This window comes from Quercus lobata, chromosome 8 (assembly GCF_001633185.2).
Source record: "Quercus lobata isolate SW786 chromosome 8, ValleyOak3.0 Primary Assembly, whole genome shotgun sequence".
NCBI lineage: Eukaryota > Viridiplantae > Streptophyta > Magnoliopsida > Fagales > Fagaceae > Quercus > Quercus lobata.
The window spans coordinates 65,036,157-65,062,257 of record NC_044911.1 but is presented as its reverse complement, the minus strand read 5'-3'; the positions used below and the strand labels follow the sequence as shown (position 1 = coordinate 65,062,257).

Below are 26,101 nucleotides of genomic sequence, written 5' to 3'. Positions count from 1 at the left end.
ATCAAAATCTGATTCTACACCATCCATGTATCATCAATCATCTTCTAATAATAATTGCCAGTGGCTATTTATGATTTATATATGTATATGATTCCATCCTCATAGCCATTTACCATTTCGTTCCATCTTATCTATTGTTTTACCCAATCTCCAATCAGTGTGTAACAGCAAACTTCCCAATGCATGCAAAAAGATTGATTGATTAATAAGTACATCTTGAGTAGTAATCTCTAATCACAGAAATAAAATAAGACGCGTGGGCATTTACCCCCCGCCCCAAAGTGCAACCATATCAATAAAAGCATTGTATTGACCTGAAAGAGACTAGCCACCGCAGAGTTCCACCATAATCATAGCCAATCATCCAAACTAGTAACAAAACATGAAATGATGTTTACCAAATAAAACGCGTTACTCCAATAAAACTTTCAGCATCCAAACAAAGTAAAATCTAAATCACCTACAATAACATCAATAAAAATAAAATAAAATTTTAATTCTACAAATAAAGGTTCTTCACTGAAATTTCAGACTCTTGACTACTAACACTAGGTGCTGAAACATAAACACCATGACACGAGCAGTTACATAAATTCTCTCATGATGATGGCTATCCAATAAAGAATGGCTACCCAACACTTAACAGAATTTCCAATGGTTATTGCAGTTTACACATGTTACATATGTTGTCATAGGTTCATCAGCACTCCGTGTCTGCATTTGGTAGTAGGTGCATTTGCGTTGCCCACATCTACCACACTTAAATTGATCAGTTGTTGCTTTGGGTTGCCCTCCACGCTCACAGTCAAATAATGCTTTCTCTTCAATCTTTTTATTCTCATTTTGCCTCTTATCACTTGCCATTTCTGCTGTGTTCATGTTGATAAGCCTCTCTGGTTTGATATGTCCAAGAAGTACCCTTCTCCGAAAATCTGGGTTGTTACCATCCCTAAGATTGAACATTAAGGATCTATACTTGGCCTTTTGAGCCCCTAGAGAACCTCCCCACTTCTCAAACAGAAGAGACTCTATAGAAACAGCAACCCTAATAGGATCGCATGCATTCACTTCATCCTTAACATCATTATCAGCCTCATTAGAAACTTTAGAGAAAGCTTGGTAAAGACTTTCTCGTACTTTGTCCCGAACGGAATCATTAGATTTAACCATTGATGTCAGCTTTGGGGGAGCACCATGGACTAGTGACTGTTTCTTCACTCCAGAAGCTTGCTTTTCTTCTTTAATTCTCTGTTCAAACTTAACTTTTTCAGCTGAATCAGTTTTCTCAATCCTGACAACATCTACACTAACCTTTCTCTCTCTTTTGACACCAACTGACATTGAAACTTTCTCCAAGCTTGGTGTACCATTTCGATCAATTTTCTCGACCTTGATGCTTTCAGCCTTCGAAACTTTCTCAACCTTCACAGAAAAGGGCTTCTGATCCTTCTCAGCCTTGGGAGTCCCTGCACTTACAGACTCAACTTTGACAGAATCCTTAACATCCAAGCTTTCATTTTTTCTGTTTCTGTTTGTTTCCTTTATAACTATATCCTTCCATATCTCCATCAGTTCAGAAGCAAATGATTGGATTTTCTTCCTAGGATGCTTTGTGAGATGTCGAAGACGCTTCCCAACCTGATTTTCATATGAAAGACAACCAATTTCAAATCCAATTTTGCATATAATTAAACCAAAGGCATTACTGCACTGCAGCATAAACAAGCATAGATTTATGCAAGAAACAAAAATTTTCTCCTACAATCATCAAATGTTTTTCTCATTTAAAAAATATTTTGATTTTCATTTTATAAGTAATATTATTTAAAAAGAGCAAAAGCCGCAACCCTATAACACGGGATGTATACAAGAGAAACACCTTAAAATGTAAAACTAGCATCTAAAATTTAGAAGATCAATTAATTCCAACAAATAGGAAAAAGAAAAGCAAGCAATTAGTGGTAACCGCCCAATCATATAGGGAGCACAGAAACAAGCTTCAGATCCAAAACAAAACTCTCACATGTTTCAAAGCTAAGAGCATTTCTTTCTTTGCAAATACAAATACAAATACAACACGTAAGGCACACAAAGGAATTGCAAGCCAAATGTCAATGCTGCAATGCTGTCCAAAACATCCCTTTCAGCAATCTAATAAATCAATAACACTCCTAGGCATAAAACTCAAAAAGGGTGGTTTTTTTTTTTTTTTTGATAAGTAAGAAAGATGTATATTCAAAAAACTACTCTATGCAAAGAAGCACAAAGCATATATTACAAAAAAAGAGAGAAGCAAAAACAGAGGAAAAAACTAATTACAAAGAAAAAGAGAGCTAAGGAACAAAGGGAAAGATTCACTAGATTTGAGTCCCCAAGCCTTAGACCAATCAAAAGGGAACTAGGAAAAAGAGCAAGCAACTGGTCATTGGATCTATCCAAGTCCTCAAAAGTCTGCTAGTTGCGTTCCCTCCAAATGCACCACATCAAACACAACGGAGCTAAATTCCACCCCCCCACTCCCCCCCCCCCCCCCCCCAAAAAAAAATTCTTCCCCATCTGGAAGGAACATTTCAAATGATATCACAGCATTGACAATTGGAATGCAATCAATTTTTTGCCATATGTGGCATATCTGGGGAGAGAAAATGTCAGAAATCAAAAGATGTTCCAAATAGAAAACAGGACTGCTTCAACCAAAATCTACAATGGGACTTAATTGCAAATATGGACAAGAGCTTCACCAGGGCAGGGAAAGGACTGATTAAGAATAACTGCAGCAAATAATATAATTCATGACAAGAGATAAAGGAAGACATCATTCTCTTAAGGATATTGAATATTGTTTGGTTAAAAAGAGATACTAGAAAATACAGGAAGATGTGATTCTGTATCCACGTTTTGAAATTTTGTTTGCATGAAACAAAATGAAAATAACCCAATGCGAAATGGTAGAATAAATGAAACAGATGTGGGATCTCTTTGATAAAGGAAATTAAGTGAATGTAATAAAAATAATTATCAATGCTTATAGTCTCTACTTTCTAGCAGTTTTTATTCTGGCCCATATAAGAAACCACAAAATTCTGAATGCAGAACTTACCCAGAAGTTTTTTAAATTTATTTTTTCTTTTAAGTGGAAATCATAGTTTAACTGACCAAATAGCTCTTGCTTCAGGAACCACCTTGTGGACCAGATCCCAAATGCTTCTCAAACCAAACAAAGAAAAAAGAGAGGCAAAAAGGCATATATATATATATATATATATACACACACAGAGACACATTGATGTAGATTGAGTGTCACCTAGTGTTGGTAAAAGCATGAAGCACAAAGGCCTCCAGGAGTATAGGCACAAAGCGCAAGCATGTGCCTGATTGAAGTAAAGAACACATTTTAAAATTTGACGAAAGAAATTGGGGAACAATTATAATGGACAATATGACAATCAAGTAATTAACTAATCATATAAAATGGAAATATAACAATTTATATAATTCTCATTTTTTGCAAAATTTACATAACCATGATAATTAAGCCATGACAAAAATTGTACTTCCTCTGGGGCACAAGTGAATTATTTTTTTTATAAAAAAGAAGGGATATGAATTTCAAGATAAATTAAAAAGATCAAGAGGGGGGGAGAGAAAAGGAAGAGGGCTATACCAAGAACGAAAAAAAGGAACTAGATGTTGGGTCAAGTATAGGAGAGACAGTTAAGCAGAAATTTGGTCAGAGAACATAAAACTAAAGAGAGGAGAGAGAGTTAAGCAGCAATTCAGAAAAAGGGGGCTTTGTCTTTGGCTCGATTGTCTTGCTGTGTAGTGTTGAGATTGAGTGTTCCCCCATTGATATGTTTATTTTCTTCTAGAATTTGTAATGTGGTGTTGAGGGGTGAGCTTATGTGGTATTATATCATACCACAATATTGATCTTTGTACAACAAATCAAAGTATATATCATACCATTAAGATTTCAGGGTCACATTTAATAACTAATTTATTTTTTGAAAAAATAAAAGCTCAAAAGGCATGTTTCATGCTTAATTGAAACTCCAAAAAATTACATCCTAGGTGAACTTTTTGAAAATGCGCTTCGCTTTAGAGGCAAAATGCGCTACAGGCCAGGTGCCTTGTGCATTAAGTGCACTTTTTCCAACACCAGTGCCACCACTTGACCAAAATTTAAATATGACAATGGCCCTTGCCTAGATATTTTTAATATTTAGAGCCATTGGAGTACCATCCAAGTTTATAATCAACACTAGTTGGTTAAGGGCCATGTATCAAGCATATGGAGACCAAAGTAAAAATCCATAGGCAGTTCATAAAAATGTGATGTAGGAAGATAAACATCTAAATTAAAAATTGTTCAAATGCTCATTGAATGATCACTAATTACGTGGATAACAAAATTGATAAAAGAATATACAAACATCAAAATTTTATCATGGAGTTCGTTGATAACATAAAAGTGCCTTTCCAATCACGTGTTACAATATTTTGCACTCAAATATGCTTATTGCATGTTGGCTCATACAGTGTAATTGAAATAAAAATAAAAATACACAGCATTAAGCATTTTAATGTGTACCTAACATAGAAGATAAACATCTAAATTAAAAATTGTTCAAATGATCATTGAATGATCATTAATTATGTGGATAACAAAATTGATAAAAGAATAAACAAACATCAAAATTTTCTTATGGAGTTCTTCAAAAACAGAAAAGCGCCTTTCCAATCACTTGTGTTACAACTTTTTACCCGCTCAAAAATGATTATTGCATGTTGACTCATTCAGTGTCATTGAAATTAAAATTAAAATACACAGCATTAAGCATTTTAATGTGTACCTAACGTAGGCACATTGTCAATATATCATGAATCAAAAGACCCAGAGCAACATTTGATCTTTCACACTTTTTTTTTTTTTTTGTTCAACAATCAATTGAATTTTATGTTCTTATAATTTCACAACTACCAATCACCTCATCTAGACCCTGCAAAAGGGGAAGCTTTGTGCATTGGTTTTGACTATAATTTCACAACTACCACCAAGATTTTCTATATGAAAAATTCCAAAGCTCCAACTTTTAACACTACATTTAACCAAAAAAAAAAAAACGCTTTAGTAAATTAAAGCTTATAGATTTAAGATTCACTGGACCCATATCAACAACAAGCATGCCTTGGTCCCAAGTTCTTTGGGGTTGGCTAGGATCCAAAATCCCATTGGTTTTACAAACTATTTGTAGCAACACAATCCTCCAAAAGCATCTTAGAATAATGAAAATTATATATATATATATATTTTTTTTTTTTGGTGATATGTGTTGAACAATGGACTAAATTTTAAAGTTTAGCAATGATATGTCACAAAATCACAAAATCCAAAGCTCAAAAATATATATATATATATATTTTTTTTTTGATAGATATAATCCAAAGCTCAAAAATTCAACAATTACATTCAACAAACAGAACGCTTTATTACTCAACTAAAGCTTCTAGATTCACTGGAACCCATATAACCAAAAAAAAAAAAAAAAAAAAACCCTAAATCCCAAATTCCATTGGTTTTACAAATAATTTGTAACAACCTATAAAAAAAAAAAATTAAAGAAACAATGTATATATAATATAGTAGGGGAAAAAAAGTTACCTGGGTGGAGACAAGAAGTTGATAAGTGACAGGAAAATTCTTGAGCTGCTGCAAGGCATCAAGGCACCGACTTTCCTCGGCTCCTCCGTCCGCCGATTCGGATGCAGCTGCGTCCGCTGCTTTTTTCGCCGCTTCGAAAAATTCCACCAGTTCTTTCTCCATTGCACTTATATTTTGCTATTCCTAATTTTAAATTTAATAATCAAAGAGAGATTCAAATAATCAGAAAAAACAAAAATTAAAAAATTGAGAAGAATTGTGAAATAAACATACCTAGATCAGGTATCGGAAAGGTGAGGAATTTAGCCAGTTCTCTGATGATTTTTCAGAAACCCAAAAAGAAGAGAGAGAGAGATAGAAATCCCTAATCCCTAATCCCTAATACCTAGCCTGTGTTTGTGTAGTGTAATGCGATATAGGACCAAGGAGAGAGAAAAAAGAACGAGAAAGAGCCGAAGGGAGGGGTTTTATCTGGTATTTAAGGGGGCGATAGTATGAGAGTAATCAGATCAAAGGGCTGAATTTTGAGACACGTGTAATAGATTTTGATTCAGCTTAGGGGATCAGATTGATTCTGTTAATACTTTTGGGGTTTTTGTGTTGTGTGTTTGGATGACTTTGGAAATGGTCTTCCGTTCCTGCTCCTAGTCCTAGTCCTACTACAACTCCTCTTTACTTGTAGGCCTGCCTTTTTTTGGTTGCTCTCTTTCCTAGTCTCTTTGCCACGTGCCACTGCCTACCTTTGTTGTACTACACACTGTGTTGTCTGAAATTACTTTTTAATTCCTACCTAATTCTTTTTTGTTTCTCTTTCTAGATAAGAGATTAAACTCCATACTCCATAGTTTTACTGCATGCTCTTTTACTAAATAATATATGTCTTTTTTTGGGGTAAAAATCTAAATAATATATGTCAACTCTCACAAACACATACGTGTATATATATATATATATTATATTAAAAAAAATGTTAAAGATATTACAAATTTTATTATATAAAATTTAAAAATTAATGTGACACTTAATGTGATTGGTGGGCTTTAACTAACTCATAATTGAATATTTAAATTATATTTTTATAATTAATGATACGTCATTTTGTAAGCTTGATATAGTAAAATTTGTAGTACTCATATCACTATTCATAATATTAATGTCACTTACGTGGTACTAATGACATTCTCCTTATCTCGGACTTTTTAAAAAATTTTGAAATCGAACTAATAGTAATTTTAACATTATTCATTTTCCTTAATGATTAAATCATATTTACAATACATCATTAAATATAAAAATGAAACTTTGAATATAACATCTTGTCTTCAAAATACAATTTTCAAACTATCATAAATCCTTCTTTTCTTTTCTTTTTTTTTTTTCGGTTTTTCACTAAAAAAAGCTCCATAAATCCAAAACATTGCTGATTCCTAAGGATAAATGCACAAGGAATTAAAATTAAAATTATTTTATTTTAATCTGTGATATTTAAAGTAATCATTTGTAATTCGGAAATTCCTAACAAACTTAAAGTAATTATTTTTAGTCCCTAAAATACTTAAAAGTGATTACTTTTAGAGCCTAACAATTTAATGTGATTGATTTTGATTCCTAACTCAAAGTGATCAATTTTAGCTTCAAACAAACCCTTTTTAAAAAATAAATAAAACAAAACAAAAGAACAACTTAAAAATGGTCTCTTTTAGGGGCTGTTTGGTATGGCATTTTAAGTAACAGATTTCAGTTTTTAGTTTTTAAATAATATTACACATGTTTCCACATAATTTTTCACCCACACATATTTCCAAAAAATACAAATAACTTTACTAGAACAACGTTACCAAACGGGCCCATCGCTAGTGTATTTAATAAAGTGATGATATAACCTTTTTTTTTTTTTGGGTTTGGTTGAATCATCTTATAAATTAAAAGCAAAAATAGTTGGTTAAACTCTACGGACCAATAATAGTGTATTTAACTATTATTAAATATATATTCATGTTTTATCTTTCCACAGGTAAATTAGTAGAGTCTCGTGCCATCAAATAAAGAACTTGAATTGAATCATGTCTCCACTAAAAGAGAAACTTCTTATCCTAAAAATTACATTACAAATCCATTTGGTTCACTAAAAGAGAAACTTCTTATCCTAAAAATTACATTACAAATCCATTTGGTTCAACAGAAATATTATGTGAAGATAATTTTGTTGTGTTTTCTTATGTTTGGTAGTATAAGAAAAAAATGGTCAAAGGACAACTATTTTTGAACTTCTCTTATTTAGGTTAACATGAGATAGAGCTGTTTTCCACTAAAATTATCTAAAAAACAATTCCATCTCATGTCATACTAATTAAGGAAGGTTAAGGGATAGTTTTTCGAGTCATTTTCAAATTGCTACTAAATATAAGAAAATGAGATAATTTTCTAAAAAATGCGTTTTGAAAAATGATTCATTTTCTAGAAAATTTTAATGTTGAAACAAATGGAGCATAAATAAAATAAAACATACAATGATTTTGGACATCCAAACTATATAATTTGCTTTCTATATTCACATCCTAGAAAAATCAATAATGCTAATATAACACACACACACACTTATACACACAGTTTGCCACAATCGTCCTATGTAACAGACTATGACTGACTCTCTGTCACATGGACTAGTCATTTTTTCTCCACCACTCAATCTGCCACATAGGACAGTTGCTGAGGCAAATGGGTGTGGTACTAGTGCCATTGCAGAGAAATTTGCCTTCCATATAAAGTAGTTCTAGTATCACACACTATTTTATAACTTTTTACTACAACTCCTATGTAATAAACTATGAGTGATTACCTATCACTAATACATGGATCCATCATTTCACACTCTGTCACGTCACAGTTGTAACAAAGTTGTAAGATAAGTTGTAGTGTTAGATTTTCTCTACTATATATTGACATTGTTTTTTTTTTTTTTTTTTTTTTTCTTCCCGTTTTTGGTACGTACCATGATATCATCCACACACCTAACAATGACGAGCAAACCACCTAGCGCCACTTACCATTTACACCAGTCCAAACCTCACCAGCTCTACCTCTGCTCTACCAAATACCACAGGCCACCGAAAAGGCAAAACCTGTTAAGTTGCGTTTATTTTCTACCCAAATTTTGTTATTCATGATTTACCTGAGTCCCTTTTCCCCCCTTTTTTTCTTTGTTATTTTTGGTTGGTGAAAAACTCCTACTTCCAGTGGACTAAAAACATGATATTCATGTGTAAAAGGCCTGGGATCGTCGTTGTACAAAAATTATTGAAGGGCATGGATAGACCGCCTTCAAATAAGCAAAAACTAAAAGAGAATGGATCTGTGCATTATGGAGTCTTGCTATCGTATGCAAATGACAACATGGGGAAGAAATAAACAAAAACAGGCATGAAACATCGAATGTTCAAAAAAAAATCATAAATTCAGGAAGTAACTGGAACGTTCTGGTCAGCTAGGTACCTGTCAGACAGCACTCTAGGAGTCTCACCAGTATTGAACAGTTTGAGATTGATTTTGTATTATATAAGTCGAGAACTATCAAACAAGTATGCATTGAACAGTTTGAGATTGAGTTTGGATTTATAAAACTAGAGAACTATCAAACAAGTACGCATTGAATGTCCACAATTGCAGAGCAGAGCTAAAAATGAGAGAGAGAACAATGTTAAATTTATGAGCCAGAATTTATCATATGATTTGCAAGAATCAAGGGAAAGAAAAACCTCAATATGAAACCAACATTGGACTAGAAAGTCAAATTACATTATTCAGATCAAATATATTCAACTTCCCCTATTCTCTCCTCATCAACCCATCATAAGACTATTAGAAAGTTCTACCAGAATTTTGACATCTTTGTTCACTTCTCTTCGGGCGCTGGTTTCTCCAAAAAGGTCTTCTTCAACCAATCAAACGGCTGTGAAATATTTCAGAAAGAAGTGGCATTAGTACTTAGAAAACACAGAATCAACTGTAGCAGACAATGCTTAGATAATTCAATGGAAGTTGTTTTTTGTTTTTTTTTTGGAAAAAATAAAGATAAAAATTATTTAAATCCTCTATATGTTAATCCCCCTCCCCCAACTATCAAATTAAAAAAAAAAAATGTTAAGCAGCTATGGAATTGTGTCTAACAAACTCTCTTTACGCAATCTTAGTCCCAACTATTTTAGCTTCAGCATTCAGCACTATCAATCTTGTAACAAACAAGTTCTTTTCTACTTATCAAAGAAGCAAACATGTTCTCTTCTTATTCTTCTTTGATGATAATTCCACTTCTTCATCTTAACATAGATAGAATCTAGAAATGCAAACAAGTTCAGAAGCAACAATAAGCTAGTACTTATCAACATATCGCATCACATAAATCCTTTTAAATACACAATACGGGCAGCATCCAATTACATGTGAACAACCCAACCCTCAGAAAAATAAGCTCATGCTCGAAGGCCTAAGAAATTTGATGTGTGTCCGTGTGTATATTATGAACTCCAAAACTGAGCATACCAACAACTAAAGACAAGGGGGACAAAAGAAACCAACAACAACGTTAAAGGTGTGTTTTTTATGAGTGAAATAAGGTTAATTAAATCGAAGGAAATAACACCTTGGAAAAGAATTCTAGGAATATGCATATAAAACATAGAAATATAAAATGAAACCCACCGATTATTTTCCACGAATAATCACAGAAATTGAAGGTGAAGCAATAATAGTGAGAAAAGGCAGAAAATACAAAATGATCAGATATGCTGGCAAAGCAAGTAGAAGTAGCAGTAGCAGTAACACCAAAATTCCTTCGCCTCGCCACAACAGTTTTCAGCTCTAAATCATCAAAATAATAGAAGGTAAAATATATAAATTTTTTTTAAAAAAAAAAAAAAAAAAAAAAGGAACCTGGACGATCCAAAGAGCGGTGGTAACGGCAGCGACGCCCCACAAGGCGGCGGCTTGGATGTCAATCGGCTGGGGAGGAGCCCTAGGACTCAGGAACTTGAACATTCCTGCCATCTCTTCTCTTCTCTTCTCTTTTCTTTAGATTTGCAAAAGCCTAATAAATTCCCTATTTGATTTCTATTCAATCTTTGTCTCTCACTCTTCTCCACCTTCCACCTTTCACATAAGAAATAAGTCAAATCAATGTCTTATGGATCTCATCTCATAAATTCTACACCGTTCGATTCTTTTTGGAGGACGAGAAAGTTCGGAGAAAATGTTGGATTCATTTCATTGGACCCACCACGTCACCCTTTCAACTCTCTTTTTTTTGCATAGGACCCGAGTTTTGTTAGTTTAGAATATTCCACTTCGGTTCAATAACAAGTACAATCTTGTTCGAAGACGAATTAAGTAAAACTCAAACTTAAGTTGAATATCAAGTTCTTAAACTTGAGATGCAATACATGTGGGGTGTGTTTTGTAAAAATTATTTTTGTCAATTTATTTTACTATTCAGTTTATTTTTGCTATTATTTATAAGTCTTACTATACTTTTTGATACTATTCATAAGTCTTACTGTACTATTTCAATTAACTTTTACCTTTATTTACTGTATTTTCAGTAAAAAAAATTTAATTTTAGCAAAATAAGCGGATCTCAAACAAACTCATAAACTATTAAACTCATTTGACTTAGATAAGTGATTCTAATTCCTAATTAATTAAAAGTTTTGTAAGATATATGTTTATTTCCTGAACTCATATCAAGTTTATTATCTAATTTATAAACCAACTTTTTTAAACTAAACCTGTTTTTTCTATAAAGTCTACTCATGGACCTTTTTTTTTGGGGGAGGGGGGGGGAGGGTGGGGGTAGCTATTAAACAAGCATAAAGTTGAGGCTCAAGTTTTGTTTGTTTATTTATAAACAAACAAATAAAAACAAACTTTTTATTGAGCAAAGCCTAAGTTGTAGGAGAACCAAATATTAGAAATTATAATTTATTTAATTTTATTTCAATCACGAGTCAAGCTAAAACTTATCAATAAATGAGATTATATATTCAATTTTGATTCATTTTATTGGTGAACAAGCTTAAACTTATCCATACGATTCGTATTAAGTGTCTATTTGGCATTTAACTTATTTGGCTTTTTATCGATTGTCTTATTTTTTTTAACTAGAAGTAAACTAAATTATACTTATATGTTAAAAAAGTTTCAAGTGAGAAAAGGTGAGTTTTAAAAAAATATATAAACATCATAAGTCAAAAACTAAACTAAAAAGTTGATGAGAAATGGACATACCCACCATAACTAAAAAAAACAATGGTTCTTATCAAAAAAAAAAAAAAAAACATTGGTGATATAAAAATGTAGTGAGTTTTTCTTGTCCCTAGATTTTCTCGTATGATAAATACTACAACTGTGAGTAATAGACAATCACTTTTACATTGACCCATCACTTACAATTGTGTTTTTGCCACTCACATTAGACTACTTTATAAAATTGTGATTAAAGCTTTTTAGAAATTGTGATAAAAGTGATACCCTAAACTTTTCTCCAACTCAATAGACATACCAACCACAACTCAAAAACAAGGGTGTTGTGATAATATTGTGAAATTTTGTTATATCCTTTGATGTTCTCATATGGTAAACACAACTTTGAATAGTGGACAATCACTTTTATATTGTCTTATCCCTATGTCAAGTTTTACCACTCACATTATACCACTTAATAATATTGTGATAAAAGTTGTCCCACACTTCTCCGCAGCTCTATTTTCTCTTGCCAAATGTGAACAAAGCAGATGCAAAGGCATAAATTCACTCAACGCACTTAAACAGATATGACATTTTCCTTCTTGCACTGCATGTTATATTTGTATCTACACTAAAAAATCACCTAACCAATTGCCAATCCAAAGAGCTTTCTATAACCCAGTATCATGGGATTAGTTCACTTACCATAAGAAATAAATAGGGGAAAACCCTCTATGCATACAGTAAAGACAACTAATTAGACAGAATGCAAGAGAGAGATGATAACATTAATTCATTGTTCTTAAAAACTTTTTCTAACACAACCAAAATTTCCAACACAAAATTCTCTCAAACTGCATTTTCTGCACTAGCTAAGCTGAATCAGAAAGGTGGGTAGAAGTTGATCTCTCAATCCTATTACCATCTGGACTTGATGTTGGTCGACGACCCTTGTCTGGGCCACCTATGATGCCCCATGCCTCAAATTGCCTTTGTCGAGCTCTTGCTCTCTCCTTCTCTTCATCAGATTTCAATGAGTAACAGTATGGACAAGAAACTCCATACTCCCACTCAGGGGATTCCATGTCAGCATCACTCACTGGTTGTTTGCACCCATAGCAAAGCTTGAAAGTTCCCGGTACCAAACTATGCCCAACTGAGACCCGCTTATCAAACACAAAGCATTCGCCCTCCCAGAGGCTCTCTGATTTTGGTACTTCCTCAAGGTATTTCAAAATCCCACCTTCCAAATGATAAACCTGGGAAGAATTAAAGTTGAAGATATGTAAAATTGTCAAATAAAAACTGCAGTAACAGATGGTTGTTTTATGTTACTCTAAGAAACAAAGTGATGGCAAGTTGCCAACAAATGATATTATGAGCTTTTTCTATGCAAGTGAAAAACGAAAAGATAAAGGTTTATAACAGGTGGATGGATCAAAACAAAAGCACATAATAACATAGGTCAAGTTAACAAATGCCCTCAGGGCATGGCCCATTTCAAGAAAGTTTTAATACCACTTTCATAGGAAATATAAAAAGTTATAACAAAAGTTAGTTATTTTTTTCTTTTCTAATAAAAAGTTTCTAAAAATATTTCTTAAACCAATGCCATTAGGGTATCCATTAACTTTTCCCAAATAATATTTGGATTTGGCCTGCATCCAGAGCTCCAATGCACTAGAGACAGTACAGACACGAAACATGTTGGTTTCATATTTCATCCATTGCATTTTGGTGATGCATTCAAATGATAGAAACTTGACAATTACTATACGTTTCCAAAGTTCAGAAGTAAATGTATAACCAGATAAGGCATCATTATGGTCACAGGATATCTACCCTTGTATAATAACTCATAAAACAAATAATTAGAAATCTGGCAGAAAATAGATCTTCCAAACAGAATCACCTCTTTGAATCCTTTGCTGAGGAGATAACTTGAAGCCTTTTCACATCTTATTCCTCCTGTGCAGTACATTGCAACCCTTTGAGGCATTTTTCTCTCTGGATTCTCTTCTTGTGTTTTGGTGCTTCCATTTGGCCCAATCTCTTTCCCCTTTGAATGCTCATCATCTGTATCAGAAACTTGGAACTGATCCTCCACCCAAGATGGAAATTCCCGGAATGCTGTCGTACATGGGTCAACTGCTTCTTTGAACTTCCCAATTCTGGTTTCATAGTCATTGCGCACATCAATCACCACCTAAATATGTGTTTAACAAAATCAAGATTAAAATCAAAATATGTATGCAAATGGAAGTCCCAACACTTATCGCTATGCCTGCTTACTGTAAATTAAATACAGTCAGATCCAGTCTTCACACATGCAAAGTTAATACAAAATGAAAGCTTCAAATTTCAATTGTGACCACTCTATATGTCCATATAGTGTTTACATTTCTTATTTTAATTTTAACATTTATTTCAATCCTAAAAATAAATCAAAATGACTTTCAGTGCTTGAAATTTTTGTAGAAATTTTGGAATATAGATAGTAGAAAGCACGACTAAGATAAGCTTCGTTGGACCCCATTTGCAAAAAAGGGGTTTGAGGTCAAATCTTACTATGGTACCTTAGTTCACATCTCCCCTTGAAGAGCATCTGAAAGCCAAAGGTACTAGAGTCGCTTTTGTTTTTGTGGACTGCAGCATTGGGGAGAATTTTAACAATAAACAAATTAAGAAAAAGTAATATTGTTGTGCTACATTGGTGTCTTATGTACCAAGGAAATGGGGAGTTGATTATTTACTCCTCCATTGTCCTGTGGACTATGGTGTTCAGCCTATTTGGGGTCTAGTGGGTGATGCCTAAAGGTGTAATTGATTTGCAAGCTTGTTGGCAAGGCAACTTTGGCCAACATTGAAAAATAAAAATTTGGAAGGTGACTCCTCATCGTTTGATTTGGCATATGGTGAGAACTGAATACTAGAAGCTTTGAGAGTTGTGAAAGGGACATTTAAGATGTGAAACTTCTGTTTTTCAGATCCTTGTATGATTGGATGACCACATCAAGATTATTTTATTTTACAAATTTATCAAATTTGATTGATCATTGTAATTTTAGAGTTTAAGCGTGGGTATACCTATTGTATACTCTCTACACGCCTCTATATCTCAATAAAAACTGTTACTTAACATAAAAAGTTTCTAGAGCTTCTACACTACACAAATAATACAGGAAATATGATAATTATTGCATGCCTCTACCCAAGAAACCTTGCTTTGATGCTGTCAGATGGGTATAAGTGTATAACAGATAACAGAACTTAACCCAAAACCGTGTCTATTTCTGTTGTGACTTTCTCAAAGGTAATGACAACTCCAAACCTTTTAACTGTTTGTTTCAGAACAGATAACCAACAAATCTTACATCTGTTTTCTGAGAGGGGAAAAAAAAAAAGAACTAGCCAGAGATTTGTAACACCTTTATCAGATTTTTTATTTTTTATTTTTTCAATTCAACCAAGAAAACATAAAGCGATGAATTTTCTAAGGCTAGGGGCCTAATTCAGCCAGGTGCTATTTAGCTTATCAATAAAAAAATGAAGCTTTGGGATAAGCCGTTCTCACAAAAACTATAATAAGTAGAACATGTATTTGTCAAAGTTGAAAAGAAGTTGAAAATGACAGTAACATTATTTGTAATCCTCATACCAATTACAGGGTAAACAACTGCAATAAAGTTTTGATCACTCACTGTATCGGGGTCACTGATCAAAGCATTCCAATCCCTTGGATTCACGTATGTTCCAACCTTCTCGATAGGTGATACAGAAGGCATTCCAAGAGTAACAATCTGCTTCAAAAAAAGATAAAGACCAATGATAAGAAATCACCTTATAAACAAAGTTCTTGAATTACTTCATACTGTTCATGATAATGAGAGTGCCTTAAAATTTATACAACGAGCGAGAAAGAAAATGCATAGGCTTAGTTTTAAGAGAAAAAAAATACCTCTTTCTTCAACTTGACCCTCACATGATCCCATCGGAAGGGTGCATCTTCCCCTGCAGCAAGAGGAGAACTGGTAGAGTGTCCATGACCATGATGGATAGCTTCATCCTCAGGACTCACAGGTGATTCCACTTGTCTTAGCTCCTTTAGACGGTTATCACTTTGGATAAATCCAAGAACTCTCTCCACTGATTCCCGCGTCCCACAAATGCTGCCATTGATTCCTTCAGGTGCAAGTATAATACCACCTGAAACACGCTGAAAAGCATCAGCTTGGTGAGGTACAAGTACACAAGGTCAGAAGCACAACTTGGACTAAGTAAAGATGACAAGTCATATAGCATACGATACAATACAGGAAGAAAGGAAAACAAAATTGCAAATGATGTTGGCACTGGCAGGCCCAGCAATAGGCACTAGTATTGTGAATTTCCAAGCACTAAATAAATAGAGAACACATTCAAAGTCCGGACATTATGACTAACTGGTTAGCCAACAATACAAAAGTCTCAAACTTTATAAAGCTCACCTCAACTCAACAAATTGAGGCTTGATCCCATTCCAAAGTAAGTAGTAGAGTTTGTGGGGGCATGGATTCCTTATGGAAAATAAAAAGCAAATGGTAGACATTCTAAGGAAATCAATAATAATTAATAAGTGCATGATAAAATCAGATTGCTATCTCCTAACAATCAAATGGGTTTAGTTAGAATTCATTCTCAGACTCAGCAGTCAGAAAAAAAATAAAAGGGTCAGTTGCAAGCAATCGATTTTGCATTGAAAGCAAAGAAAGAAAGACAATCCTTTTACAGAGAGAGAGAGAGAGAGAGAGAGAATAAAGTACCAGTTGCTGACAAAGGTCCTTGAGGGGTTTTCGCATATGGGCATGGTCGGGAAAATCGGCAAACTTGTAGAAGGAGACAACGACGAGGGATTGAGAATCCTCCCCCTCCGGGTTAGGGTCAGGGTCATCATTGGGTTCGATGATGGGCGCAGAGTAGAAGCATCTGGAAATGCCAGTCATGTTGCTTTGAGTGTGAGAGCTTGAGCTTGAGAGAGGATCAATTTTATTGTTGCAGAATAAGAAGAGGGGATGGTGAGACTGTGAGGCTCTGGAAATTGGAGATGGAGAGAGCAGTAAATTAGGGTTAGCGCAATATAATAATGGTGATAGCTGCAATAGCATCCTCAATGGAGATGTTGTTCTACTTCTACAACTCAGCATGGACAGTGGGCTGCGTCTCGACTCTCCAATCTCAATTACTCTTTTTGCCCTACCCCTAATCTTATCAACTTTGCTCTTGGACTGGACTTGGTTCGGTTCATGAACTATCGCATCTAGTTTGGTTCGGTCCCGATTACCAAGTCCAATTCCTCCTTTGGATCGCATGTATACTTTTAAAAGTTGTAGAGTTTTTCTATTATTTTTGGCAATTTACCCTGATACAATGCTCCCTCATGCTCGGTCTAACAAGTAGAGTGTACTATGATCACACTCAGGTGAAAAACGTCAATTCAAGTCACCTCCTTCTACCCATTATTTGTTCATAAAAAAATAAAATAAAAAAGGATTTTAATATTTATTTTGGGGACATCTGAGTGGTGAGCTCAATAGATTTGAAGAACATGTCGTAATTTGTAGAATCTTAGTTTTATCAATCACATTATTAATTCATAGGATTTTCGAAATGTCTTATGAACAATGATTAGAATTGTGCATACATCCTCTTTGCCTAACTTGAGAGATAGTCATTATGGTAAGATGTGTGCGGTATCGTCAATAATGCAGCATGCTAGATCAAAGAAGAATGGCACAATATAAAGTTCCCATTAACGTGGATGTGGTATTGTGGTTCACATGAAGGAGTTTGTGGAGTTGAGACATGGTTTTCATGGATGGTTGATGAGAACCCATGAATAACATAAGTGAAGACATAGGTAACAGGGAACTAGTTAGCCTTGTTTGCTACCCATAGAAATATATCAAAACCTATATAAAGACAATGAATCACTTGTGAGAGGAAATTGTTAAGTATACACGTGTGAGTGAAATATCCACATGATGGAAACATAAGGAATTTGAAAATTTTAATATAATATAAATGAGTCCAAACCCTTATTAAGTTTAAGCCTTTGGGTTAAATACTATCTCTATAAAACCTTAATTGGAGCATCCCTAAAGTATTATCTCCTTAGAGCATTCTTATCAAGGGTACTATAAGTGCTAAAATGCTATTTTTAGCATTTATAACCACAAAAATCCATTCCATCAAAGATACCATATGCTAAAAAAATTGACATCTTGCTACAGTGCGACATCTTGCTACAGTGCGCTCTCAAAAATGAGAGCACACTGTAGCAAGATGTTATAATTTTTTAATATTTTCTCTTTCCTCTAATCTCTCATTCTCTCTTCCCTTTCCCTCTTTCTCTTTCTTTCTGATCTCTCTACATTTTCTCTCTTTTTCTCTGCCTCTTTGTCTCCCTCTTTCTCACATCAAGCTTCTTCTTTCTTTATTTTTTTTTTCTCTGCTCCAAATCAGCACTAGTGTGGAGATCGGCATGTAGATCCTGCTCTCAAATTGACTCCATTCGAAGATTTTTCCTCCATGTGTTGATCGTCGCTGTGGGTTTAGGTTTGGGTTCAATGTTGGATTTGTCCTTCTATTTCCTCTCCCTCTCTAGTACTGATTTAAATTCCAACGGTCTTGCATATATCTGATGTTTTTGTTTGGTGTTTTTGTTTTTGTTTTTTTGATTGGTGGTTGTACGGGGCGCTACTCCCCCTCAAGACCATTATTTATAAAATCCATCACAATGATGCCACGTGTACAAGGCCTTGGACTTGTTGGGCCTCGGGCCTTGGGGCATCGTGCATGGTTATGTGTTCTATTGGGCCAACGAACTTGGCCCAGGCAAGCCTTGACGCCCATTCAAAGCCCAAAAACCATAATGAAACCATTATGGAATGAGCGGCAAAGGTGAAACCCTATCGACCAACGCCGACCTGGTTGGGGAAGGCAATTTCCCGGGAAGGTAAGTCCCTAGATGCTTGGTATTGCCTTGGAGAGTAACGTTGTCGGGCAAATATTCCAATGTGGGAACTAGTTCCAATGCCACTCTTACCCCCCCCCCCCCACTCCCAACTTAACACCCACTTAAGGTTAATAACATTGGACCTCCTTTGCCACTCATCACAAGAGTAATCATAACTCTTCCACTAATTTTGGGCTATAAATATGAGAAGCCAAGGGAGAAAAGGGGGTTGGAAGGTTACCAGAGGGAACGAGGGGCAAAGAGTGAGAAAACTAGGAGAAGCAAGAGAGAAAGGAGAGGAATTCAGAGGGTGAGGTTGCATTGATGGGCCTCTGTGTGAGGAGCCACCCAAGGTAGGAAATCCAAAGCTCACATCTCAAATAGATTGTGAGCCTAAGTGAGGACCGGCCCATCAACTTCACTTTTGGCGTACATAGTGGTGGATGCTGTTGTGGTTTTGGGCTTTCGATTTTGGTGGTTGTAGTTGTGGTTGTGGGTGATGGTGATGGTGGCAGTGATTGTTGTGGGTGTGGCCAGTGGTAGTTGGTGTGGGTGTGTGTGTGATTTGTTGGGTTTAGATGGAAGAGTGTGAGTTTGTTGGATAGATAGATGGGTAAGGGTGGCTGGTGTTTTTTTTCCGGTGGTGGTGGATATATGTTTGCTGGGTTGAGATGATCTGTGTGAGTTTGCTGGATTGAGAGAGACAAAGAGGAAGAGAGAGAAAGAAATATACATTGAAGAATAAAGAAATAATAAAAAAGAATATTTAAATGAAGTGGTAAAAAATATAAAACCTTTGTTGTTAGGTGTATTATAAAATGAGTTGTTAAAATAAATAAAGTGAATTTTTAAGACGTTAAATGCTAAATTTTTTGAGACTTTTGCTGTGAATGCTATTAACACCAAAAAAAAAAAAAAATTACAAATTACATTTATTGGGGCCTAAATTTTTATTCATTGAAGAAATATTTGTACGTGATTCTATTTAAAGCCTCAAGGCACATGTATGGATGAAAATACAATAAACATATACTATTCTTGAGAGGTCTACCACTCATTTCTAAAATGAAGAAAGTCATTTATGAATCATCTATATATACATACATACATATATATATATATATATATATAATATAATATAATATAAGAGTCACAAAGTGAAAATAATTACAAAAAATAACCAAAAAATGTAAAAGCCGTGTCATAACTCATAAGCAAGAATGCTGTTGTACATGGCAAACACTAAGGCTAGGCCACTTAAGCTGTGATGTGGCATCTTTAGAAGAATTAGATGTAAGTAGGGTGGGTTTGTTGTACTTGTACATCACCACAACGAGCAAGCTCATCAGATTCATAGTCCACTAATTAATGGCAATTCAATGGGCCAAGTTGGTCCAATTTAAAACATTTCCTACTTGTACACTTGTACTTATTTACTTATTAAGTATAGTGTAACCATGCATCTTTTTTTTTTTTTTTTTTTTAATTCTCAAATCATTAATTCTCTTTGCGTTGAAGGAGAAAGTATCCTATGGGACACTCTCTCCATGTTTGCAACTTATTTGGTGAGCCTTTCCAATCAAAATAGGACAAGTGTAACACCTTAAAATCATAATACCCTCACAAATTTCAATAGCCTGGCCAGCTCCTTTAAGTTTTATTTATCCTAAATTTTTCAAATTTCAAATTTAATTATCCTCTCTCTCTCTGTCTTTTAAGATGTTAAATGCTAAAATTTTTGAGACTTTTGATGTGAATGTTCTTAACCAAAAAAAAAAGTTTCAAATTACATTTATTGGGGCCTAAATTTTTATTCATTGAGGAAAATATTTGTACGTGATTCTATTTAAAGCCTCAAGGCACATGTACGGATGAAAATACAATAAACATATACTATTCTTGAGAGGTCTACCCCTCCATTTGTAAAATGAAGAAAGTCATTTATGAATCATCCATATACATATATATTATATAAGGGTCACAAAATGAAAATAATTACAAAAAATAACCCAAAATAATGTAAAAGCCGTGTCATAACTCATAAGCATGAATGCTGCTGTAAATGGCCGACACTTGGACTAAGCCACTTAAACTGTGATGTGGCATCTTTAGAAGAATCACATGTAAGTAGGGTGGGTTTGTTGTACTTGTACATCACCACAACGGGCAAGCTCGCCAGATTCATACTCCACTAATTAATGGCAATTCAATCAGCCAAGTTGGCCCAATTTAAAACATTTCCTACTTGTACACTTGTACTTGTTTACTTATTAAGTACAGTCTAACCATGCATCTTTTTTTTCTTTTTTCTTTTTTAATTCTCAAATCTTTAATTCTCTTTGCGTTGAAGGAGAAAGTATTCTTTAATTCTTCATGTCAGCAACTTATTTGGTAAGCCTTTCCAATCAAAATAGGACACGTGTAACACCTTAAAATCATAATACCCTCACAAATTTCAATAGCCCGGCCAACTCCTTTAAGTTTTATTTATCCTAAGTTTTTCAAAATTCAAATTTCATTCTCCTCTCTCTCTCTTAAGATGTTAAATGCTAAATTTTTTGAGACTTTTGATGTGAATGCTCTTAACACCAAAAAAAAAAAAAAATTACAAATTAAATTTATTGGGGCCTAAATTTTTATTTTATTGGGGCCTAAATTTTTATTCGTTGAAGAAAACATTTGTACGTGATTCTATTTAAAGCCTCAAGGCACATGTATGGATGAAAATACAATAAACATATACTATTCTTGAGAGGTCTACCACTCTATTTGTAAAATGAAGAAAGTCATTTATGAATCATCTATATATATATATATATATATATATTATAAGGGTCACAAAGTGAAAATAATTACAAAAAATAACCAAAAATAATGTAAAAGTCGTGTCATAACTCATAAGCATGAATGTTGTTGTACATGGCCGACACTAGGGCTAAGCCACTTAAGCTGTGATGTGGCATCTTTAGAAGAACTAGATGTAAGTAGGGTGGGTTTCTTGTACTTATACATCACCATAGCGGGCAAGCTCACAAGATTCATAGTCCACTAATTAATGGCAATTCAATGGGCCAAGTTGGCCCAATTTAAGACATTTCCTACTTGTATACTTGTACTTGTTTACTTATTAAGTACAGTCTAACCATGCATCATTTTATTTATTTTTATTTTTTTATTCTTAAATCTTTAATTCTCTTTGCATTGGGGGATAAAGTATTCTATCGGACACTCTCTCCATGTCACCATCTTATTTGGTGAGCTTTTCCAATCAAAATAGGACACGTGTAACACCTTAAAATCATAATACCTTCACAAATTTCAATAGCCCGACCAGCTCCTTTAAGTTTTATTTATCCTAAGTTTTTCAAAATTCAAGTTTCATTCTCCTCTCACTCTCTCTCTCTCTCTCTCTCTCTCTCTCTCTCTCAAGGTGTTAAATACTAAATTTTTTGAGACTTTTGATGTGAATGCTCTTAACACCAAAAAAAAAAAAAAAAAATTGCAAATTACATTTATTGGGGCCTAAATTTTTATTCATTGAAGAAAATATTTGTACGTGATTCTATTTAAAGCCTCAAGGCACATGTATGGATGAAAATACAATAAACATATACTATTCTTGAGAGGTCTACCCCTCCATTTTTAAAATGAAGAAAGTCATTTATGAATCATCAATATACATATATATATATATATATATATATATATATATAATAAAAGGGTCACAAAGTGAAAATAATTACAAAAAATAACCCAAAATAATGTAAAAGCCGTGTCATAACTCTTAAGTAAGAATGTTGTTGTACATGGCCGACACTAGGGCTAAGCCACTTAAATTGTAATGTGGCATCTTTAGAAGAATTAGATGTAAGTAGGGTGAGTTTGTTGTACTTGTACATCACCACAACGGGTAAACTCACCAGATTCATACTCCATTAATTAATGGCAATTCAATGGGCCAAGTTGGCCCAATTTAAAACATTTTCTACTTGTACACTTGTACTTGCTTACTTATTAAGTATAGTCTAACCATGCTTATTTTTTTATTTTTATTTTATTTTTTATTCTCAAATTTTTAATTCTCTTTGCGTTGAAGGAGAAAGTATCCTATGGGACACTCTCTCCATGTCAACAACTTATTTGGTGAGCCTTTCCAATCAAAATAGGACACGTGTAACACCTTAAAATCATAATACCCTCACAAATTTTAATAGCCCGGCCAGCTCCTTTAAGTTTTATTTATCCTAAGTTTTTCAAAATTCAAATTTCATTCTCCTCTCTCTCTTAAGATGTTAAATGCTAAATTTTTTGAGACTTTTGATGTGAATACTCGTAACCAAAAAAATTATAAATTACATTTATTGGGTCCTAAATTTTTATTCATTAAATAAAATATTTGTACGTGATTCTATCTAAAGCCGCAAGGCACATGTATGGATGAAAATACAATAAAAATATACTATTTTTGAGAGGTCTACCCCTCCATTTGTAAAATGAATAAAGTCATTTATGAATCATCCATATACACACACACACATATATATATATATATATATATATAAATATATATATAATATAAGGGTCACAAAGTGAAAATAATTACAAAAAATAACCAAAAATAATGTAAAAGCCGTGTCATAACTCATAATCATGAATGCTGTTGTAAATGGTCGACACTTGGGCTAAGCCACTTAAGCTATGTTGTGGCATCTTTAGAAGAATTAGATGTAAGTAGGGTGAGTTTGTTGTACTTGTACATCACCATAATGGGCAAGTTCACTAGTTTCATAGTCCACTAATTAATGGCAATTCAATGGGCCAAGTTGGCCCAATTTAGAAAATTTCCCACTTGTACTTGTTTACTTATTGTTGAGGTACAAATTTTCGGGCTTTGATTTTATTAGTCCACTCACAAAATACCCACATGAACCCACACATTATTCTAAACCCACATAAATATTCTCATATATATATTACCCAAATATTCTCTACGCTATTGGGCCTTCACAAATACTTCGTACACAAGCCCATAAATTGCCTTGGGCCCTCTCACAAATATTACCCATTATATCCCACATATTACCCAACTAAAATTTTTCACAAAAATACTCATCATGTTACTACCAAAATCGGACCACAAAATTATGCTATCCCCACAAAAAATCCCAAGCTCATTTACCTTGTGGGCAAAGCCCAAAAACGGCTCAACTAAGCCCGTTGCTGCACGGCACCTCTAAAGCCCATTGCTACACGGCAATACTTTACAAAATCTCAAAATCTTTTTTACAAAACCCAAATACTAATTTGGCAACTATTTTCTTAAGCCCAAATACTAATTTGGCACTTATTTTACAAAGCCCAAATCTATTTTGGCAACTATTTTACAAAACCCAAATGATAATTTGGCACTATTTTCATAAAGCTCAAATCCATTTTGGCAACTATTTTACAAAGCCCAAAATAACATTTTGACAAAAACAATTACTTTATGCTCAAAGCCCAAATACTAATTTGGCACTTATTTTGCAAAGCCCGAATAATCTTTTGGTAACTATTTCATAAAGCCCAGATGCTACTTTGGCACATATTTACTAAATTCAAATTTTATTTTTATATTTGTTAGGTCCCTAACTCATGGGAAATACAAATTATTCATCTCTCAAAAGAATGTTTCTTTCACAAAATTTTATGGGAAGTATGCCTATTTTTTCCATAATCAACTAACTACAAAAGCCCATGTATGTTATCCATGGCAAAACCATTCATTTTTGTAGGGATGACCAAGCCCAAAGGAAGCTTGACTACAAAGCCTAGCTGGACTAGCCCAACCCCCACATAAAATCCAGCAGCTGAAAGCTTACGTAAAGTAATCAGCTAAAATCTCAGCACAAACAGTTGGAACCTTTCCTATCAAGTCCTAACTTGTCTAAATCAAATTAGAGAAGGACACGTGTCCCTCCAGGATTGAATATTTCCTTCACAAGTTGAAATCCCATCATTCACCATGTGACATAAAGTTGAGACTGATGTGACAGAAAACTGAAAAGCTTCAGCCAGCCGTCCCTTCCTTCCACTCCAGCCAGCCAATCAAAATCAAGAGCAACCATTATCAGGCCATTAAAGCTCCTGAAACAACATGGAATCAGTTCATTTTCATACTAAAAATATGTATTCTCTGATTCAAAAACCAAGCACATGAACCCCAAATGGGGAAATTTAGGGAAATGTGGTTTGGAGGGCACCAAGGGGATCCCAACAGAGTTCCCAGCAAGGGCTCCAAGGTTGACACCTAGCTTGGGGTGGTCCAATCTGCCATAGGGAACTCTGATTCTAGTAGTAGTATAACCAAGATCATTAGTCTAAAAGTATGTTCTAATTCCATCAGCCAAGGCTAATCAGCATTCAATGCTAAGCTAGAAACCCAGCTGTTATTACCCAAAACAGCAAGAACCTTCTAAAGTTGAGCTTACTACTCTTAGCTAAAATCTTAAGAATGATTCTCTAAGGATTTTCTGGAGATTGAGAAAGATTTAACAAAGATTATTTGCTAATCACACCCTAAAAAACCTGATATAAATAGAACTCTCCATTAATGCTTCAACAACCAACTGACTAAGCTACACACCAAGATTTTTCCTTAACCTCTCTGCAAAACAGCAAGAACCTTCTAAAGTTGAGCTTACTACTCTTAGCTAAAATCTTAAGAATGATTCTCTAAGGATTTTCTGGAGATTGAGAAAGATTTAACAAAGATTATTTGCTAATCACACCCTAAAAAACCTGATATAAATAGAACTCTCCATTAATGCTTCAACAACCAACTGACTAAGCTACACACCAAGATTTTTCCTTAATCTCTCTGCAAAAAGTCTTCTCTAAGCCCTGAAAAAAGTCTCTGAGTAGTTCTTAGTTTCAAGCCTAGAAACTAAGTCTCCCAGCTCCTAACTCAAAAACACTTCTCATATCTCTACTCATAAGCACTTATCTACTCCCAGTAGAAAGCTCCAACAGCCCTACTATACACTCTCACTCATTACTCATACCACTATACACTCTTACTCATTACTCATACCACTATACACTCTTACTCATTACCCATATTACTCACAAATGATTCTCCTTACTCATTACTCACTATATATTCTTGAGCATGTCTTGGCACCATAATGATCTTGTTGCGCTAGCTGGGATCTCTCTCTCTCCCTTCA

The 26,101-nt window shown here is 34.2% G+C and overlaps 2 protein-coding genes and 1 long non-coding RNA gene across 3 annotated transcripts; all 3 read right to left on the bottom strand.

Annotated features, from left to right (window-relative positions):
• Nucleotides 1-388: 388 nt before the first annotated feature.
• Nucleotides 389-6,281, bottom strand: LOC115955843 (transcription elongation factor TFIIS). Its single transcript, XM_031074213.1, has 3 exons — nucleotides 5,936-6,281; nucleotides 5,663-5,845; nucleotides 389-1,638 (listed from the first exon to the last, which is right to left on the bottom strand). The coding sequence occupies exons 2-3, from the start codon at nucleotides 5,822-5,824 to the stop codon at nucleotides 640-642; spliced, it is 1,161 nt and encodes a 386-aa protein (XP_030930073.1). The 5' UTR covers nucleotides 5,825-5,845; nucleotides 5,936-6,281; the 3' UTR covers nucleotides 389-639.
• A 3,055-nt stretch (nucleotides 6,282-9,336) lies between these two features.
• On the bottom strand, nucleotides 9,337-10,951 carry LOC115954836. Its single transcript, XR_004083961.1, has 2 exons — nucleotides 10,592-10,951; nucleotides 9,337-9,611 (listed from the first exon to the last, which is right to left on the bottom strand). It is a non-coding gene; the product is annotated as an uncharacterized LOC115954836 (long non-coding RNA).
• Nucleotides 10,952-12,550: 1,599 nt separating this feature from the next.
• On the bottom strand, nucleotides 12,551-17,324 carry LOC115957869 (rhodanese-like domain-containing protein 7). Its single transcript, XM_031076209.1, has 5 exons — nucleotides 16,702-17,324; nucleotides 15,858-16,115; nucleotides 15,601-15,699; nucleotides 13,812-14,105; nucleotides 12,551-13,158 (listed from the first exon to the last, which is right to left on the bottom strand). Exons 1-5 carry the CDS (start codon nucleotides 17,245-17,247, stop codon nucleotides 12,772-12,774), a joined length of 1,584 nt encoding a protein of 527 aa, XP_030932069.1. The 5' UTR covers nucleotides 17,248-17,324; the 3' UTR covers nucleotides 12,551-12,771.
• Nucleotides 17,325-26,101: the final 8,777 nt, after the last annotated feature.